The sequence below is a fragment of the Pseudopipra pipra genome, chromosome 3 (assembly GCF_036250125.1).
Source record: "Pseudopipra pipra isolate bDixPip1 chromosome 3, bDixPip1.hap1, whole genome shotgun sequence".
NCBI classification, from domain to species: domain Eukaryota; kingdom Metazoa; phylum Chordata; class Aves; order Passeriformes; family Pipridae; genus Pseudopipra; species Pseudopipra pipra.
Genome location: NC_087551.1, coordinates 32779701 through 32800564, shown reverse-complemented (window position 1 = coordinate 32800564; position 20864 = coordinate 32779701). Strand labels below are relative to the sequence as shown.

The window sequence follows — 20864 nt, the reverse complement described above, 5'->3', positions numbered from 1 at the left end:
ACTTCTGTTCTGTGGTATTGCTGAATTACCGTAGTGAAAAGAATGTGGCTGTAGAACACAAAGGAATACTCTTGAGAGAAAGTACAGAACAGCACAGAAACGAGGGTACTGTCAATAGAGCCAGGACTGGACCCTCCCAGGATGTACCTGCCATTTTTGTGCCCACATAGAAGGTAAAATTAATAATTCCACCTCAGATTATATGATCTGCAAGGGAAGTCCAGAAGTAAATACATACTTCTTGGATACAAGTCAGGTCATTAGATATTCTGCACATATGTTCATGAAGTATACATGATCAAGTTCATTAAAGGATGTAGACCTCATGGGATGTAGATCAGCATGTTCTAGAGACAGCAGATGAGGGGTTACTGTAAGATGTATTTTTAAATGTTCTTTTGATGTTTGTGCTTCTCCTTTTTCTGATGTGTTAGTTGGCTTGTGTACATCTATATGTCAAGAAGTGAAAATAACAGAAATGCAAGTCATAGCTGAAATTTGTCTAAATGTCCAAAAGACATGAATATTGTGCACTTTCTGAACTATGTGAAGAGTTTAACGTGAGACTTCTTTTTGTTTGCTTAGAAATCAACGAATGTACAGTTAATCCTGATATCTGTGGAGCAGGACACTGTGTTAATTTGCCTGTGGGATACACTTGCATCTGCTACGAGGGGTACAAACTTAATGACCAGCAGACAAAGTGCTCTGGTATGAAATGATGCTTTCAAAAATCTGAAATAACCATGCTGTGAAATGCTTGAGATGTAGAATCTGGTCAGGGCAAATATCTACAGAGCAGTCAGGAGTTCCTTCCTCTACTGAATGCTTCCAAAGTTCAAACTAATTTTTTATGTCAAATAAAATTTGCCAGGTACTCTAATATAGCCTTCCAGCTGCTCAGAAATGAACATGAATTTAATTAAATTGAATGAAAACCTTTCCCATTGTGACATGAGAGAAAAACTGATTAGGCAAACCATCTCCTCTCAGCTTTATATCAGGTATCTGAAATGTCAGACTGCTAGGAAGAAATACACTTCTCTTTGGAGAAAAAATTAATTGGTGCCTGTTTCTCAGAATGATCTACCCAGCTATCAGCTTTGCTCTGCAACTGGATGAAATCCAGGCATTTTGTTAGGTCATACCTTTCAGCTTGCTGCTGAAAAGAGAAAGTGTATCATAAACATTGAAGAAGCACAATAGGAGATCTGCAAAGTGGAGTCTTCATCCCCTTCTAAGCTAGTAAATTCTGGAACAGAGGCTCTACATGAGCCATTTCAGATTTGGAAGCAGCTGTATCGCTATCTTTTCTTTATTCAGAGTATACTGGTTCCTCTGTAACTTGGATCAGAAAAAGTGTATTATATCATGTTGCCAGATGATATACTATCAACTTTTCATGCCACCAAAGCTCAGTAATTTCATGCTGTAACACATGCCATCAGGTGCAAATACAGTATTAAAAGGTAATTTACACAACACAACCAAATAACAACTTACAATCCCTTTATTTCGTCCAAATTGTTTTAATGTTCCATGCTTGTGGCTTGGAACATTAAACTGGAACTGTGTTGCACACAGTGTAGTGATTTGAACAGTAATCATGTCACGTTCTTCAGGCCAATGCAATATTCTTATAGTCAAGCCAATAAGAGCATTCTTCTCCAACCGAAACTATTTAATGCATCTTTTTTGCATCTCTGAGGGAAAGCATAGACTTTTTCAAGTAGTTAAAATAATTACAAGGTCGGTCTTTTCAAATGCATGGCATAGAATGCAGAAAAAGAATCACAACTGAGTATGTTATTCTACAGTCTTATGTTTTCATTTCTTTTGTAGATATTAATGAGTGCAATCAGGCACCCCATCTCTGTTCCCTTGGACGCTGTGAAAATACAGAAGGAAGTTTCCTATGTATTTGCCAAGCTGGATTTATGGCCAGTGAAGATGGAACCGACTGTGTTGGTAATTACTGGTCTTTATAGAAAATAAAAATACAAAAATTAATCAAGAAGCTTATCTAAACCCCACTAAAGTCCCCTTTTCAGTTTTTTTTACCTCAGTGCCACTGGTACTGGACTGATGCCTGCAAGTGTTTTTAACTGTCTGTCACCAAGAGAGGTAGCTCCAATCACTTAAGTAGCTCCTATTACTTTTCAAAATGTTTAGTTTTTGAAAAACAAGAATTTATTTAGTATCATCCTGATTTAGGAAAATTACCATTTAGTAAAATATTTTCTGTTGTGGAAAATCTCCTTCAATAACTAGCATCTGCAACAAACCATATTTTTAAATATAGCTGCAAACATCCATGGACTTCACAAAGCAACACAAACAGCCTGAATTGGCTGTGGTCATCCTCAGGTTAGCGCTGTCTTGGGCACAATATACACACAGCAGCATACATTGTGTTTGCAACCACAGGGCTGCTCACAGTCCTCATTCCTATAGCCTGGTTGTTTCTAGAACTCATTCTCTTTGTGTTTCCAAGCTGCAAGGTACAGACCGAACTGCTCTGTAAGAACAACTGTGGGGTTGTGGCTTGCAAAGAGCTTCAAAAAGCCAAACTTACTTAAATGTTTAATTAAAGCAGAGTTTAGAAGAGACACAAGCATTCAGTAATTTCCTGGTGAAGCAGTTCCTGTTCTCTCTGTCATCTGCAGATTTTGATGAATGTTCAAGACCTCATACTTGTGGAGAAGGCTTTTGTATAAACACTCTTGGCTCATATAGATGTGAATATTGTGATAGTGGATACCAAATGAACAGGAGAGGGGAATGTGAAGGTAGGTTTGAACTCTTCACCAGGAGTGATGTTGAAGTAAAATTACCATTTATTGAGAGCGCAAAACCAATGCCAAATGTTACTACTGTTTGGAATGATTAACATTCCCTGCTGTTCAATGGAGGCTTAACACAGAGGGACAATTCTCAGGGGGTACAATCTTAAACAAGAAGCCTTTGTGGGTACTCTTCAATCTTTGTTGTTATTTGATGTCTGGAACTGCAATTCAATTCCTGTTATTTAGATTTAAGATGATACAAAGGAGTTCCCCCACTACAGACAGAACCATCTTGGGGCAGCTATGTTAATGGCTCTAACCATAGAATTACTTAACTTTATTGTTAGTCCTTCCCTGCATACTTTACCAAGTTTCTGTTAAAAAAAAGTTACAACTTTTCCTATATTATAACAGGTAACAAATGATAAGTTGAATTTTTAATATCTGTATCCAGCAGCTATTTCATGTTGCAAGAGATCCTAGAACATCTGACTTAAAGCTTCACATTATTTTTTAGTGTGATGTTTTTGCCTTTTTTCCTGTTTTTTTTTCATTTTCAACTTGAATTGTGAACTTAATGCCACAACCGGTCATTTCATTTTAAACATAGTTTTGTTCATGCTTTAGTCTCAGTTACATAGGACAGAATAAAATTGCTAACGTGTCAGGTTGCCTAGCAAATAAGCAACTTAGAGCTACCATGAATATATTTGCTGCTCTGAGCATTGCTGAAAGATTCCTCTTTCTATTTTTTATTAATTAAAATGTTTCTCATGCTCCACTCTTACAACTAGTCTTTGCAAGTCTTCTCTGTGAGTAGGGAATCTGTGATTAAAATAGGCTAGAAATCAGAATATTACAGTACATCAAATTCGTTATTAGCTTGTATTTTAAGTAGTGTGGTGGTAGCCCTCTATAATTTATCTTAACAATATGTAATTTCTGAAACCAAATTCTCTGTTGAAAGTTGTTTAAGGTTCCTTAAGGGAAAAACCCTCCTACACTAGATCCATCAAACCAAGGAAATGTCACATTTGGGGAACCATTACACCATATTATTACACCTTCACAGTATAGTCACCCTACTGACAGACTTCAGATTCCACAAATAACTCCTTTCCACCTTCTCCAATAACTCAAATTACTTCTCAAATAATTTCTTTCCACCTTCAAAAACAAAGGCAAGAATCCTCCAAACTGCAGACAACACTCACAGTTCACTTACACTTCCTTACCCCATCTTCATTCTGCCCTCAAGTTGTACTCACACAGTCCAGACAGTTCTGAGAACAGGTTACAGCAGAAGTGGATGTTTTTGTTAATTAATTAAAAAAAAAATCTCACAGCACTTTCACTGAGAAACTTTTGCAGGTCTGCAGTGTAGTGGCTGAAGAGCCCTGTTGCTGTTTTTATGAGAAAGTATTCTCAGCTGGACAATCACGATTCTATGAAAAACTGTAATTTGCGCACATCCAATGAGTTGTTCAGAGCTGGGTTGTTAAATTCTCTGGGGTCTATAGCCTTGTCTAGTTAAATTACAAGTATTGGAGGCTACTTGACTTCTGTGAGCTAGTTCTCAAAATTAGGAGTGAATTACCCTCTATGGTACGTGCTGGAGTAGCAGTCCTTAATTGCAGAAGACAAACCTGTTAGGCCTGGAGAAGGAAAGAAGTGGGACCTTAGAAAGCTGGGTTTAGAGGTGACTTTAACAATTTAATTAGTTTTGTGCACTGCATGAAGCAAGTGTTTGGTGGGAAAGGTTATAATTATTGTGTCATTAAAGATCATATTATAAAATGATACTCATGCATGGGAGCAGACTGCAATGAGACTGCCCACACAGTGTTAATTCCATCATCTTCTGATTGTTGGTCACTTGACAGCAAGTTGTTTTCAAATGTCAGTTTTTGTATGCAGTCTCCTTTAGATTGCATATGTATTATTGTATGTATTATGGGTTTCTTTGGTGCAGGATAAGAAATTCTTGCTCAGAGCCTAGATAATGAGTTCCGTGACTTTTTCAGGACCTGTCTCTTGTTGTGGGTAAACTAGGACCTTGCCTGATACAAGTCTCTCTGTTACCCTAAACACAGCCAGCTGCAGTGGTGTGGCTTGTGCCTTCTGTCAGACACAATTAACTTCTTCCTCCCTGTAAACGTGTTTAATTATCATTCACACAGTTAAATTCTTAGTCCACATAATACTTACATGCTGCATAACTATGGAGCAATGGAGAATACAAAATTCCACTTGGCTTTTAAAAGCCAAAGTTACAATTTTTATTGTTGTTGCAGTGAACTTTCGAAGTCTGACTATAGGAAGAACCTCAGGGCACTTTAATAAAGGAGTGACATAAGCAAAGTTATTCTTACCTAAGCCAGAAATCTGATGTGCTGTATGTTCTGGAAGGCCTACCAAAGATTCGTAGTATAAGAGAAAATTCAGTTTCAGTTGTGTGTACTATGACCTAATGTATTTCTCAGAGATGCCCCTTCACTGGTACAAATCTGTGTGAACTTGTACTTTCCTGTGTCTCTAATAGATGAAGTAAGCAACTCTTTACAGTGCATTGATATAACAGGAGCAGAGTCAGAATAACCAATAACAGAATAACAGTAGTTCAGTGTTCTGTTACAGCTTTGACCAGTATTTCCTTTTATCTTCTCTTTTGAAGACATTGATGAATGCCTGACTCCAACTACTTGTCCAGATACACAGTGCCTTAACGCTCCTGGCTCTTACCAGTGCATTCCTTGCAGAGTGGGATTCAGGGGCTGGAATGGACAGTGCCATGGTATGTTTAGTACTCTTTGTCTCTCCAGTCATCTGTCATCTGTTCTGAGGTGCTGTATTTCATATTCCATCAGTGCTACAACCTGATGACAGCATTGTGCCCTGGGTCCCCATTTCATTCAATAATAATTGAAAATAGGAGATTTTTGAAATTACTTTATCTTCTCAGACACAGTATGTATGAGGAAATTGTGTTTTACTGTAGGTAAATGAACACTGAATCTAGAATACAAACAATATAATTGTAACTACAAAACAAAATTCTCGAAATAGCAAATATGGAACCAAAAGGGGATTACTATCAGTGAAATGCTAGTAGGCTGTTGTTTGGTATTAGCAAATGGAAAAGCATGTGAATGCTAACACATCAGTGTGACTAGCAGATTTTTCAACAGGATATGGGACTTTGCTCACAAAGCATATTAATGAAACTTCTTAGTTATCAGTATGTCCAGCAAAATATTAGCATATCTTAAAGCACCTTGTCTCACTTCAGGTTAGGATTTTAGGACAGATTTCTCACATTTTACTTTTGTTGATTTGTTTTTAAATGTTAGATTTTTAATTTTTTTCAAATCAATTTTGGCTATTTGAGATAAAGGTAAGAAAGAGGAAATTAATCCATTGGACAAAAAGAAATAATCTTTTGGATTTTGAATGCCACTTTTTGGGGTACTACCAGAAACTTAAATTTAACATCAGTTGTGAAGGATCTGCTGTCTGTTGTGAGTACTCCTGACCACTTTGTGTAGTACATGCACTATAATTTGTGATAGTTGGAATAAGCACGGTACCTAAACAGGTGTACAATATCATACATATAGGGAGTGTTTGCATTATTGTTGTACGTCAGATTGTCAGTGTAATTCTATAGCTTATTTCCTAATGGCTCCCAGTTGCTGTGATTTGGTTCAGTTCACAAAGCAGTCTAAGAGCATTGGTTGAAATAGCTCTGGAGGATGGGCACCTGCTGTGTTTCACCTGCAAATTTGCTAGAGCCAGGTTGCAGTGAAGCATCTGAAAAATGTATGGTGTGGCTGTCAGATCCTCACCACAACCTTTTGCTGTACAGAATACATCTTTTTCAACCACTGTGTTTTCTAAAGAAGGCATACTGTCTGAATAGATCTGCCATGTCATAGCCACATATTTGGTCTTGTAATGTGATTTGCTGTGGAGGAATGTATTTCTCAGGTAATTTCATCAATTTCAATGGAGTTGTAGCAAGATATGAAATATTTACAACAAATTAATGGGCTTCACTTAGCACAGATTACTCCACACTCATCTTTGTTTTGTTCCTTCCCACCTGCCTGGATCCCTGCTGCCCTTGCGAAGAGTGTGGCACATGTACTCTGTTAGAACAGTTCCCTCTTAATTAACTCCTTTTTTGCAGAAATGTTTGCTTAATTCTGCATTCTTTCTCAATATCAAGCTTGATTTCTGTACCTATTTATAAAAATAGCCTGGTTGAAAATGCCATGGCCTAACCTTCACTTGCTTCATTCTTGCTAACCAGGTTAATAGGAGCAAAATGAGAGAAGTCATTGCTTTGCTCAGATTTACAAACAGAACTAAGTCATGTCTTGGTTCCAAGTTACTGAAACTTTTTTACTTGTATTACTGCATGTAGTTTCCCTTTTTTCATTTGTTTTGTGAAATGTTCTAAGCCTAGACATTCTCACTCACTTCATTAATGATGTGATCAGTTGATTTTTTGTTTATCCTAGACTTACATCATACTGGAAATGAGCCATACACATTTCAGAAAATGTAATGCAGACAGTTTGTCTTAAATCTGTAGCTCTGCAATATTGTACAGCTTAAATACACTAGAAAGGAAAATATTTCCCATTATCTGTGAAGGATATGTAAGTCCATTTTTCCATAAATTCATTTGTTTCTCTTGTTAATTTAGGTCAGTCGCAGCTCTGCTGGTTTTCCCCAATGCTGTATTTTTTTTACCTCACTTCATTCCTCTGCTTGCACTTTATGCCATAGAAAATCTGCTGTAACAATTCTACAGTTCTTTGATGCCATTTACATTGTAATTTTCCAGGGTTTAAAGCCAGGAACATAGCCACTTTTGCTTCATTAAGGCAAGCCAATCAGTTTGCTTCAAACTTGGGTAGAATACATTCAGTTGGAGTTTAGATGGGAATACCCAATGCATATTGGAATTAAAAAGTGACACCTGCAGACCTTGCCTCCTCATTGTCTTGAAATTGCCACTGTCCCAGATCTTACAATGCATTTGTGTTGTACATGGGACTATTTGAAATAATTGGGTTTTACGCTTACTTTCAATCACTGATTTATTTTTCTCTCTCTACATTTGCACATTCAAATAAATTCATGTATCATAATGTATCTAGAGCACACTTCTGTGTGATGATGAACAAATTAAAAAAATAGATTGACAAAGCTCTCTAGATCACCTCATGTTTGTCATTGTGGTGGATTTTAGAGCTCTGTGGTTAACTATCAATATTCAGCTTGTACAGCTTTAAGGACTCCGTTAGAAGATATCAACAGTAACACACAGGTCAGTGGGGCTAATCCATGTACCTTTAGCCATACTGTAAGGAGCTTCAATAGAATCAGCTACAGGTCTGGATTTCATCTCAGAAGATTTAGATTCTGTTCCTGTTTTTCTGCTAGCATTATGGGGAAGCCTCTCGATCTTCGAGTCCCATCCAAAAATCAGAGATAGCATTACAGGTTTCTTTTTCAAGCAGATTGGAGATAAATAGATGAAAATAAATGTGTAAGAAGCAGGTTTGTTGTTCAGCTGGAAGTCTGTGTGCTTGACTGCTGAATTAGGCTCTGTGCCTTTTAACAGATTCTTCAATTAGAGCATTGATCATATATGTTAAGAGCAAAGGTCGTGTTTTGTAGAGCAGGCACATTTTGCAACAGTAGGGATCTGACAAATTAGCCTTGAAGAAAGGTTAACACCTACTGAACTGCCACAGCAGAGCACCTGTGAATCTGTGCTGTCGCTTCTGGGAGGATGCCGCTTCATCTTCTTGGCAACAGGACATCTTATTTACAGAGTTAGAGACTTAAGTGAGGAAACAAGAACTGTAGGTCATTTGAAATATGGATGATAATGGTGATTTTGTTTGTGCCTGGGGAAAGATGGGCTTTGTCAAAGTCAGGTGGTACAGGAGCTTGTAACAAGCCTTGAGTGATAAATACATATGAAGAAAATAGTTACTGCACATATTCACAATAGCTAATAAGAGCTATGACGATGATTTAAAGATGTCTAATCTTTTTCCAGCTTTCCCTGTGATACAGCTGCCTAAATATCACAAGTGCCTCAAACAATCTGCTGGCTTTTATGTTGATGAGGTTTGTGTGCTTTCTGGTGGTAAAAGACAGGATAATTGAGAGTAATATGATTTCTGGCACATAAAAGCACACAAAATGTAGTTCTTTTTCTGCATCAGTGAAGCTAAAAAAATACAGCTTTTTCCATACAAGCAGGGACACATGCTTGCTGTTGACTACACCCCCAAAATAAATAAATGAAATTTGAAAATTAAACTTTTATTTTTTTGAGTGAAAACCACTGCTAGGAAAAAGACAGTAATTGTTATTTTAGAATACAGAATTAATTCTAGCTGCATTTATAACCCAATATTTCATTTATTTCTATACCTAATTTCTATTTTGTTGATTTATACAAATTGCATTCAGAAGGAATTCTTGAAAATTATTCTTAAATAGTAACATAGCAATTTTCATGTTGGCTAAGGAAAGTGGCCCATCTAGTTAATACCCTTCTTTCAGAGAATGATGAAAGTAGGTGTCTATGGGATAGCTTATAGAAAAAAAGTTTCTTTCAAGTCCTTCTAAATAAAGGATGGCTTGTGACTGGGAAGATTTTTTTTATAATCCTGTGGAGTTCTTTGTTGCATATGTAGATTAGCCTTACAAAGGGACCTGAATAAAGTGCAGAAATTCCATTGAAATTCCTCAGGAATTATAGCCATGCTTATGGCAGAATTTGAATAAATTCCCAAGCTCAACTGCAAGGCGATTGTACCCAAGTTAATTTTATACTTGTGCTTTCTTTCTTTTCACAGATATAAATGAATGTCAGTATGGCAATCTCTGTACAAATGGACATTGTGAAAATCTCGAGGGATCTTTCAGATGTATTTGTGGTCAGGGTTTCAAACTTTCTGCATCAAAGGATCAGTGTGAAGGTAGGAAATAATATGATCAGAATTCATAAGATTGCGCTTACCTTTTAGATAATGTTTTTCTTTTTTTTTTTTTTTTATCTTCCTTTTAATGGAGAAACACCAAATGTACTACACCAATGCTAAAAACTCCAATATATAAGAATATGTCTTTCCATTTTATGGCTTCCATGATCACATTGTAGATTTTGACGTGTTATAAAACCAATCAAGAACATGTAGTAATATTTATGTTGCTAAATTGAAATTTCTGCAAAACCCTTGGCATATCTGGCATTTTGGAGGTTTGGGGACAGTGGCTTTTGCTGCCTTAATTGCTTTTCTTTCTATTTATCTTTTTTTTCTTCGATGAGGGTGAGTGGAATCAAAAAACCTAGAGTGCTTCCTTTTGAAACTCAGCAGTGTTAATTAACACTGAGCTACTGCTTGCATTGGTGTCACTACAATTCCAGTGGTACATTGTGAGAGAGAGAATTTGGTGTCATATTTCTAAGAACAGTACCAGTACCTCCAAAGTGTCAGTTTCCACATTTCTTCCACGTCTAAAATTCCCATTGGGACTGCCCCAGTGGAACAAAATTAGGTCTGATGTTGGAGTGAAGTAGTCTGAGAGAGAGCCTAGCGTGTGTACAGGAGGTATGAATATTCCTCTCCTTAAGGAGAGGGGACTTGAAACTTCTCCCTAATGGTGAAGATCTGGGACAGCGTCTCCAGGCTGTGGAAGCACACAGAAACCTCTATGTTTCTTGTCAGATGCTGGGTTTTCTTCTTTTCCCTTTCCCCCCTGTCTCTGTACAGCACCAACACTTGCAGACTTCTGAGTGCTAAAAATATTACAATAAAACTAAATGATCATTCATGTAAATTTGTCGGGAAGTTTGAAACAAAACATCAGTGTAAGTTATGTGTCTTGAGTGAGTTAAATGTGCTGTTCTGGACGCACAGCAGACTGGTCTTGGGGAAAATATGTAGACAAAATTTGACTGCTTCCTCTGAGCCTTTCATGGAAAAGAGCCCTTGCCAAACTGAGCTGGCATGTACAGACTGTTCTCTTAAAGTGCACCCTTCCGAAGTAAGGACCCGTACACATGCCCAGATGCTTCATGCAGCCCCACAGCTTTCAATGATCCTTAAATTCTAAACTTCTGTGGTTGTAAAGGACCATTACTTAAGAGGTCAGACTACATAGCCATAACAGAGACCTGAAAAACCTCATTGAGTGATTTTCAGAAAGACACTCAGCCATGCCTAAATGCTAGAAGTGACTAAGAACATACCATATCAATTTAATTATGGGTTCTTAATGAAGATTTTATAAATAACGGAGGGAAAACAAGCTTCCTAGCTCAAACAAGACATGTGCTATGTTCTGAATTCAAAGTGCCACTCCCTGCCAATACTTTGAGTTTTCCATAGAAAAATTTAACTTTGGTATTCAATTCCATCTGTTAACTCAGGCTGACCCCAGTTTATGAGAACTGAAGCACAGAGGGATTAGCAGTGTTGTGGAAGCAAAGAGACATTTCCCTCCACTTAGATGACTAATACTGTTACAAGGCAAGTATTTTAAGGAGCCTTAATGTACAACTTAACAGGGGAACAGCCTGTCAGTGTGCATCTGAAAACCACACCCTGTTAAAAGGTGATGATCCTGCTGGAAAGTATTTTGTGGGTTTTGCTGACTCACTGAAGTGACTGAGTTGTTACCTTTGCCAGATACAATAGAAACAAAAGCAGCTCTCAGGCGGTCTGTGTGTGTATTTGTGAGTCTGTGTGTACCCATTTGTGCAGAGGGATAAGTTGACACTACAGGAGAGAATACTGAACACAGTCATTTCAAGGAAAACATGCAGTCTGCAATTTCATATAATTTTATGCATCATATTGACTGTCTGTATTTGTTAATAAATAAGAACAAGAGAAGCAGTACTGGATATTGACACTCTGCTTTGCTGTTTTGTTCAGAATTGATCTTTGCACCATTTGATTAGTAATGGGTGTTTTCATGTGTGTTACATTTTCACTGTCTCTTCTGCTGCAGATATTAATGAATGCCAGCACCGATCGCTCTGTACAAATGGACGCTGCAGGAACACAGAAGGATCTTTCAGATGCATTTGTAGCCAAGGCTACTCATTATCATCTGCTGGAGATCAGTGTGAGGGTAAGCTTAGGGACTTAAGCTACCCATTCATTTTTTTCAGTAAGGTCTTGAGTATTTCACCTATAGGCATGAACTCTTTTGAGAACAGAACAGAAATATGTGTTGCTTCTCTTTCTTTCTCTATAATGTCAACCTTCAGTAATCCCCACCTACACAGCCACATAATTAATGGATTCTTAGAAATAGTCCCTGTCATCTTTCCATATACAAGAAATCAGTACATGTGTTTCCAACAGTAAGATTGGAAGAGCAGTTGACATTATTACTGAAAACAATTAAGCCTTTCCAAACCTTCTTGTTTATATTCTGACACAGAGGTTCCATATTATAAAAATTTCTGCCAGCAGATGCTATTCTCATGGGGGCCTGCTAAGTTAAAACTTCTTCTCTAGCTGGTTTTGGGAACCTGAAGCCAGCTCAACAATCACATGTGCACTGGCAGGAGAAAGTATATAGTGTAAGATGAGCTCCAGTGGATCTGCTGGAGGTCACAGCTTGCACCATGACCTATGTACTCAGCACATAAAAACAAAAGTAAGAGGTGAAAGATGTACAGTAAATGTAGGGAGAAATGTTGTGTTATAGCAAACAAAAACTTTCTATTGTGTCTCAAGTAGAACAATGTATTTGTCCAGAAATTGGCAAATTGACTTTTTCTAGTGCATCGTTTCAAAGCAACTCCCTCTTCTCTGTCATTGGCTATAACACCTGATATGGTACATCTGCTGTACTACTCATGGTCACCTTGAGCATGTAAAATTACTTACTGGTGATCTTCAGAAAAGATTGTACCTCATTTGCTTTCTTATCTCACGCTAGCAGCAGAAAACTTAACCTCAGTTAAGATCTCACTGTACATTTGGTATTAGCACATAAAATCTTTTTGGCCTCTAGTGTGCTTTCTGTAACTGCTGATACCATGGAAGATACAGCTTCTTACTGCTCTTCTACCAAATAGTGTTCTGCTGCTGGGTTATCCTCCATACAGCACTTGGAAGGCTCACCTTCTCCCTCACAGCAGAAAGTCATGAATCCTCCTTTTCAAGTGATCCAGGCAAAAGAGCAGTTCCCTCTGAGCCAGCTAAATGCTGTTTTCTCACTACAAACCTATAAAGGACTTTATCATCAGTGATTATACTGGATTGTGAAAATGAGTGACAGCACCTCTTGAAGTTCTCACCAACAAGGAATGAGGATAATCTCATAAAATCTCCATAGCACACTGCTACTCTTTGGTACTGACCTATTTGAAGAATACATTCGTGGAAGAATTTAACACAAGCTTTTCAGAATTCCTGGCGAGTACCAGCATCACTTGCATCAGCTTCAAGAAATGTGGTCTGATGATGCAAGGCTTCTGAAACTTGTGTCAAAGAATTTTGCTCTCATCTGGCTTCAAGATCTTCATGAATTGAAGCAGATGCAGAGATACTGTGTCAAGAATTGAAGAAAAATGTGGTGAAAGGGATCATGGCTCTTCCTGCCTCCCAAAGGCAAAACAGACAATAGGAATCATTCCTGACAACTGGTCATCTAGCCTGCTCTTCAGCAGATGAGATTCCAAACTTCTCTTCAGACTGCTTTGGTGAGTTTCATACATCCCAAGAAGTCATGGTAACTGTTGCAGCTCTCCATCACCCGACCTGTCAGGACCATGGTCCATGCTTTATTTTCAACTTTTTCTTGATCTTGTTCAAAGGCAGTTTTCAAGACAAAATAATTTCGGACTCTTTCAAAGCAAAAGAAGAGGGATTGGATCAAACAAGGAAAAACGTTAAAACTGCTCCCTCACCCCAAAATCTTTGCCTCATTTGCAAGTCTGCAACCAAATCTAGAGCTTCTCTACCCAGTGACAGAGGGATTGATTTCTGTAGAGACAGTTTGTTCACTGAAACTTTTTGTAAATATTACAACTCCTCCACAAAATCTATTAATTTCTTGAAGCGGAAGGAATCCTTCTGTGCTTTTATTATATCCCTTCAAAATTTTCTGAAGTATAGAATATTGCAGACTGCTTTTTGCACCTTGGAAACTAAGTTTAAACAGACCGTGCTTGTTCTTATGTCAGTAGGAATGGTTGGTGCTACTGTTCTAGCTGCTATACATTCAACTCTCTTGGTTTTCCTCACCTTGTACTGGAATTATTTTTGAAGGCTCCTTGAAGTATTCAGTGCACATTTGGGGAACTGAGTTGGCTACAGTTTTAAATCTTGTATTATTTTTGTATCAGTGAGGGTCCTCAGCTTCACAACCATGTTCCCATCTTCATGAAAATGGCTTTTCTTGTGACTGTTACTTCAGCCAGATGTGTGTATGAACTACAGGGCGGAGTTTCCATGAAGACAAAATCACCTTGAAGAGACATCCAGTGTTTCTCTGCATAATGGCCTCTGATCTTTGGACTAGCCTATTTACCTGAATATTTTCTAACACTTCACAGAAAAAGCGAGAAAGAGATGACAAAAACTGTGAGTAGAGCCCAGCACAGTTGTCTGGAAAATGATGCTGCAAAACCAAAGTGATTAGCAAAACACTTGCAAGAAATGTGTTTGTTTAATTAGGATTTCTTCTAGTTCAGAAGTTTTCTTAAAGATGTAGCTACTCAAGAAGGAGTTTGCTGGTTTGATCATTATAACTTGTGCAGACTTCTAGCGGTATTGCAGAATTTGGCAGAATTATGCTGTGCTCATTTTCAGCTGTGATTTTTGCAACTCTCTGGCTCAAGTTTTTGTCTAGAAGTCTTTGCACAATATTTTACATGTTTAAGAATAGAGGTTATTTGCAAATGACTTATATACATTGGTTTATACAAGTATACATGCAGTATCTGCGCTCTATGTGCATCCTTGTGCTGAACTCTTCAGAAAATAAGAAAGCTGGACTAAGGCCTTCAATCGTTCAGTTCTGTTTGAGAGCAATAATCCATATGTCCATTCCTAATGTAAATGCCTGTATACCCTGTTATCCAAGGCTGAGGAACTTTTTCCTTCTACGGTACCTCCAGAGACTTGGTGTTACCTGCTTGGAAACCTTCCACTTGAAGATAGAAAAAGAGCTTACTTCCTAGTAGTCAGAGGTCTGCAAGATACACGCCCACATGCAGGTTTATCCTCTCTCTGCCTTAGTCTCTCATTCAGCATCTTGTTCTTGAGATTAAGTGACATTGAGACTTATCTGCTCAGTCTTGCTCTGAATAAGAGGGAACACAAAGTGTGAGTGCACTTGTGAGTCCTTGTTTCAACTTACACGAAGTAGGAATGTGCACCAGCGGGATGTAAATACAGACTGTAAATCTCAAAGAATTCGGATTACTGCAAGAAAGTCTGTCTGAAGCATAAGAGGCTCCAGTGTTCTTCTAAGAGCTTTCAGAGATTTTTGTGGCCAAAACACTCAGACGCATGTGTAAAGGGTGGTGAAAAGCACTCAAGCGTGAGTTACTTTCTGACTTTTCTGGAGATTCTCTTGCAGCAGCTATAGGATCTATGAAGAGTTGCATCAGAGAAAGGGAGGTTTGCATCCTATATGGAAAATAATGCATTTTGACTGAATTTGGCAGAAGGCACCTTCTTGTTGTGAGACTTGGCATTAACTTAGCACAAGGGAGTCATTAGTTTTTTCTCATGATCCTAGTCAAAATCAGTTGCTTTTTAAATAAGCCACAATTTATTTCTCTGTTGAAAATCATTATAAAACATGTGGTTATCTAAAGGTCACAACTTTGTCAACATTAAGTACAATTTTATCTTCAATAACATTCATTTATGTAAGAAAGCTATCCCTATTTCTTATTTTTATCAAATAGATTAAATCCCAAGGAGAGGTATATAGTGTGGGCTTTCCAGAGATAAATGTAGAAATTAGGTCATGTCCTCTTTTTAATTACAGTTGTTATTCATTCCTGCAGCACAGGAAAAAGTTACAATTCTAATCAGCTAAAATCCATGCTTAAGAAATCAGAATAACCAAAGGCACTGGGAAAAGTCTTTGATTACTGTTTTTCAAAGGAAACACTACATTGTCAAAGCAATAGACTCAGTAAATCATTAGGTAGGGGACTGTTGAGACAGAGGGAAGTTGCTTATAAGACGCTTTTTTGTGTTTGACCCTCTCACTTTCTGTTTGCTTTTAAAACTTAGAGGTACAGTCATCAAATATCTTGTGATCTTTAGCTGTAGTGAAACCAAAACTGTGTAATATCACTGGAATTTAGGCACTTGCTGAGTTAATCCTATACCCATAGTAGCCATACTCTGTTTCCTCCACTGGGCTGCCTTTAAGCCCTTTGAAAGACAACGGGAAGAAAAGACTTTAGGTGGAGACAATACCAGTGTCCTGTTCTTGAAATATTTGATTACCTTATGTCTAGTGTGTATCCTGAAACTTTCCCTGCTATGTGTCAGCCAGCACACTTAGCCCATGGATATCAAGATACTAGGGCAGAGTCTACAGGCTTGAGGCTTGATGCTGGGAGTGTGGTGTATAGGCAGCTGGGAACTAGACCCTGCATGCTCAGACTCTGCCACTGGATTTATGACTTGGGTGCAGCACTGTGCAAAAGCAGCTATTCAGCTTCATGACTAAGCTGTTAAGCCTGTGAAATGGCTGTGTTGCATCGCATGAACTGCATGAAGTACCCATTAGCACAGCAGTATGCACATGTCCTGCAGGCCTCCTGCCCACGGGGCTGTTTTGTGAGTAGTCTTCGCAGGCATGTCCTGTCTGGTGTGACACACCAGCTGTGCTTGGGCTTGCCCATACTCAGGGGGATGTCTGAGTAAGTCACTTCCAACCCAGGGATCTCAGTGTAGTGGTTTAAACGTGTCTAAAGACGCATATTGCAAATTTGCATTAGTAGGTATTTTTTGTGTCTGTCTTCTAAATGTACGGCTGCTTGGATTTCTTTTTAACTGCATTACTGTTATGATATGCTTTTGTGAGAGGTGCACATGGCACATGTGAGTGTTATTTGCTAGGAATAAATCACATACAAACTCAAATTTCAAAACCCTCTAGAAATAAGAGAAGTTTGATGATATGATGAAAGGAAAATTAAAAGGACATCCTAAACAGTAGTAAACTTGATTTCCACACATGCACACAGTTGCTTCAAGTTGCTATGTTAGTATCAAAGTATCACTATTAAAAGTTTCATCAGTTTTTACATCATCTAATTCAACAGTTGAATTTTCATTTCAGATGTTGATGAATGCCTTCAAGACAGCAATATTTGCCTTAGAGGAAAATGCATAAATACTGATGGGTCTTATAAATGCACTTGTCCAGATGGTTTCCAGCAGATAGCAAACAGGGGATGTCAAGGTATGAAATACTGTAAAAAATACCTGGATCATTATTATAAATGTACAAGTTTGTAAGTGTAACTCATGATATTCACTGATCATGCTGAGGAAGAAAAACTCATCATTTGTAGTACTTTCCTACTCATTTTGTATTACTCTCTGTAAATGTATGCTGAAAAATTATTTCAAGTGACTGAAGTCTCAGCCTTTATAACTTGAAAGAGATTCTATATTAGAACTAACAGAGACAGAGTGCTGCTCTTTTCCCAGGTCCTGGGAACTTTTATTGTAACAGAACCTTCTGTGTGCTGTGAATTAGTGATGCAACAGCAAGAGCAGTATAATTAGTGTCAAGTCACATTAGATAAACCTCTCTGACTTCTAAAACACTTGCAGTACTTTGTGGAGGATGGGTGGGGAGGAAGAGAATGTGTTATCTGAGACTGAGTCAGGGTTGCCAAACCCAGAAAAATACTTCCCAAGTTTTAGTTCTGAATGATCCCAACTTTGTGTTGGCACAACACCCAGGCATGCCTCGCGACTCCATTTTGCCATCCGTTTTTATGAGACAGGAACCGTGGTATCAGAGCTGGAAAGTGAGAGCGTGTTCGTGCTCTAAATGACTGTAGGACCAGGACACTGGACTTTGCTTTGGCTGCTCTCTTATGCACAGTTTAGACTTGAGCTAAGAGACTGTATTCCAGCTGATCTGTGTTGAAGTAAATTCCCTGTAAAAGTTCCGAGTATTATATGTGACTGCTTTCTAATTCCAGAAATGTTGCATTCAGCCTACAGAAGTGCTGTATTAGACCTTGCTTTAGCAGATGAAAGAGAATTGATCACAAGCTAAAATCATTGCCAGCTTTGCTATCCCTCTATTCTCTTCACTCTGTCATCTAAAGTAGTAGGATATAGGCTTCATATTTTAAATGAATAAATATAATAAAACTGAAAGCACGTATGAGCCAACTAAGAGACAGACAGTACAGACAGAGAGCTATTGAATTAAACTGGCAAATTTATCACAGAATGCAGTGTCTGCAAGTTGAATCTGGACTAGACTAGAAATTAGGAACATGCGTTTTGGTAAGGAGCAAAGTTGAAAAGAGTCCAAAACATGAGAAACTGCAGTTTGCTTTTTCAGACATATTATACTCTATTTGCCTAACATTGCTAATTTTGTTTTCCTGTCTTTTAATACATCATTCTACCTTGTGTAATCAGCTGGTTCTGTTTCCAATATTTTTCTAAAAGTTTTAAGAAACTGACAGCTAAATTTTGAGGACAGTGTAGGTCCCAAAAATACTACCATACTGTCTTTGTCATTGCCGATCTCCCACCCTTCCCAACTTCCAGAGAGCTTCAGGAAGTAGTTGTTGGTTTGCATTTGCTATGAATTCAAGAGACCTTTATACATGTGGGTGTTGTGTTAAGCACAGTGCAATGACTTTTCCTTGGGCACCTCATGCAAATACAGCTTCCCCAAGCTGCCTCTTCCATTTCTGCACATGGCCATGATTTTAGGACACTAAAGTCTAGAAGGTTTACACACAGGCTAGAATCAGTTTGTATCTAAAGAAAATTCCATAGTGGATGTCATGGTCTTGAGATGATGGTATTGAAATCATAGTTTCTCTAGTATATCAAAATTACTGTCTACTTTGATGCATTTTGGATGGCTGTAACAACAGACAGAATCTAAGCAACAAAAGATACAGTTAAGAATGAGACTAGTATTGTATATTCTAGTATTGTGATGATGGATGAATAAGCCACATGTATAAGTTTTGTTTGTAAATTTGTGTTTGAGCTCAGCATGGTACTGAACTTAATAGGTTTTTGTAAAGCAAAATACAAAAATGCAATTACAATGTGAATGGTAATTGATATGAAAGTGATAGTTCCTTAATGAAAGAATGCAGTTCTTAAGTTCTGAGGGCAGAATTGGTTGCTAAGGTGAGACATCAATCAAAAAGAAATACTTGTTTTTCAAATTCACAAGTTTGAAAGGTGGTGTTTGAAAAATGCTTTCTAAGTTTAAAAAAGAACCCAACAAAACAGACAATGATGACAAACTCTCATATAGCAACCTTTTTGGATCGTTCCCATTCTCCATCAGCAAAAAAGAGCATTTGGCTTTAAATTATAGAAAATCAGCCTACTGGGAAAGATGCAACTCCAAACCTGCTAGTAATATGTAGAGCCAGATGCTGAAGTTGACCACTGTGCAGCAATCAAAAAGCAGTCAGACAGAGCTGTCTGATAATTCCTCTAACACAGAAGAAGTGTTGGCTAGGATGGAACTTATGCTGATATCCCACAAATCGCTCTTCTCTCTGGTCATCCTCATCACAGGGAGTTATGTAGGAAGAATATGCTGCAGCAGAACATAATGATGCCTATACAGAGTTTAGGAATGATCCCAGGACATTTGGTTGCTCTGGAAAATGAACCCTGTTCGCATAACTATTTACATAGCTACTGGAAATAAAAGCTACTTTTAAGATAAATTGAACTTAGGCTTAATATTAAGGATACGATGATCAGCAAAGCTATTAATGTCTCTGTGCTTTCAGATATCAATGAATGTGAGAGATCTGACCTCTGTTCACCTCACGGGGAGTGTCTAAACACGGATGGTTCCTACCGGTGCATATGTGAGCGGGGCTTTTCTGTGTCTGCAGATGGCCGAACATGTGAAGGTGAGACAAGTTATAATAATCCATTCCCACTGATTTGCTGTTTTTAGTTGGGTGAGAAGAGTAGTCTTCTACTATTAACTCCAAAATCTGCCACTTAAGGGTCCTTCATTCTTTTTCTCATAAATACTTGGTGTGCTGTGTTGCTGTTGGAATCATAAGAAGTATAACAGGAAATTTAGAAAATGGGAAGCATAATGGAGTTAATGTTTGTTACAATCTGTGCTTTACATTTCTTGATTTTTAATAATTTTGCTATCTTAACATTGGATTACATTTTTTTGAGCAAATTGGTAAAAAAGGAGTATTAACCTAACGATGACAAGGAAGGGAATTATATTTTTATGCTGAGATAAATGAAACCAGTGGATATCTGTAATAATATTCATAGATAGGGAATTATTTCTATCTTACAGTAGGGGTGGAAAGAATAAATATACGTAAAATGCATGTAAAGTGTGTTTGGAACTCAGGCTTCTGATTAAGTTTCAGTGTTTAAGATCTTCCTACCATGGATATTTAGAATTATTTAATTTGAAGCATAAGTACATTTTCAGCAAGCCTGAGCTGCCTGAATGTTCTCGTTGCTGTGTCGGAGACAACAGAATCTTGCTTGTCCAGACTTTCTGTTTTTTAAATATGCAGATTATGCATCCATACAAGAGAAGTAACTCCAATGAGAAATTGTAGTGAAATGCTACCTATGATAGAACTTCAGGCCTTTTGAAATGGCAGAAATGGGGTAAATAGCAATAATTAGATCTTCACTAAAGTGCTAAGTCAGCTTATTGTTTGTAAGTATATGCAGGTATGCTTATACAAGTATCTTTCATATAAGGTTGTGAAAGCTACTCCAGTAATAGCACTGGTGAAAAGCATCAACCAGGAGCCTGGAACTTGGTGTGACT

The 20864-nt window shown here is 37.9% G+C and overlaps 1 protein-coding gene across 9 annotated transcripts in view; it reads left to right on the top strand.

Annotated features, from left to right (window-relative positions):
* LTBP1 (latent transforming growth factor beta binding protein 1) overlaps positions 1-20864 on the top strand; it is a 192408-nt gene that overhangs the window by 128914 nt on the left and 42630 nt on the right. For all 9 annotated transcript variants that reach the window (XM_064648552.1, XM_064648549.1, XM_064648548.1 and 6 more), the window contains 8 exons: positions 586-711; positions 1843-1968; positions 2667-2789; positions 5461-5580; positions 9674-9796; positions 11835-11957; positions 17154-17276; positions 19834-19959. In XM_064648552.1, coding sequence (XP_064504622.1) covers positions 586-711; positions 1843-1968; positions 2667-2789; positions 5461-5580; positions 9674-9796; positions 11835-11957; positions 17154-17276; positions 19834-19959 — 990 coding nt within the window. The remainder of the gene's footprint in view (positions 1-585; positions 712-1842; positions 1969-2666; positions 2790-5460; positions 5581-9673; positions 9797-11834; positions 11958-17153; positions 17277-19833; positions 19960-20864) is intronic.